At 60.2% G+C, this 400-nt stretch overlaps 1 protein-coding gene across 1 annotated transcript in view; it reads left to right on the top strand.

The window, feature by feature from the left end:
* Positions 1–52: 52 nt before the first annotated feature.
* REXO2 (RNA exonuclease 2) overlaps positions 53–400 on the top strand; it is a gene marked incomplete at its 5' end in the record, with an annotated part of 3,962 nt that continues 3,614 nt past the window's right edge. Inside the window, one exon of the mRNA XM_010011264.1 lies at positions 53–130. Within this exon, the coding sequence (XP_010009566.1) occupies positions 53–130 (78 nt within the window). The remainder of the gene's footprint in view (positions 131–400) is intronic.

The raw sequence follows: 400 nt of genomic DNA, 5'->3' as shown, positions 1-400 counted from the left end.
GCTCCGTTCCAGGCTCGGTTGCGTTACCTTTGTCGTCTTCTCTTCCCACCAGGGCCCGAACCTGATCATTAATCAGCCCGACGAGCTGCTGGAGAGCATGTCCGACTGGTGCAAGGAGCACCACGGGAAGGTAACCCCCCGAGAGCAGGCACGCTCTCGTTTCCCTTTGCCGCGATGTCGTTCAGGATGAGGGGTACAGTCCCCCAAAAAGCTGTGCTGGGCAGTTTGCAGTCAGAGGGGATAAAGAACAGCAGACAGTAAGTATCACCCTTAGTTTGTGCTGAGGAGGCGACGTGTACCGCTTTGTCCAAGGACTCGTGGTGCAGCTGCAGGCTGCGTCCCTGCATCTTCACTCTTCACCCGGTGCCCCGGCCACCCCACGGCCCTGGCGTGGCCCCGG

Source organism: Nestor notabilis, unplaced genomic scaffold (assembly GCF_000696875.1).
Source record: "Nestor notabilis isolate BGI_N333 unplaced genomic scaffold, ASM69687v1 scaffold18433, whole genome shotgun sequence".
Taxonomy (NCBI): Eukaryota; Metazoa; Chordata; class Aves; order Psittaciformes; family Psittacidae; genus Nestor; species Nestor notabilis.
The sequence above is the reverse complement of the archived record's forward strand: the minus strand, read 5'-3'. Positions and strand labels throughout refer to the sequence as shown.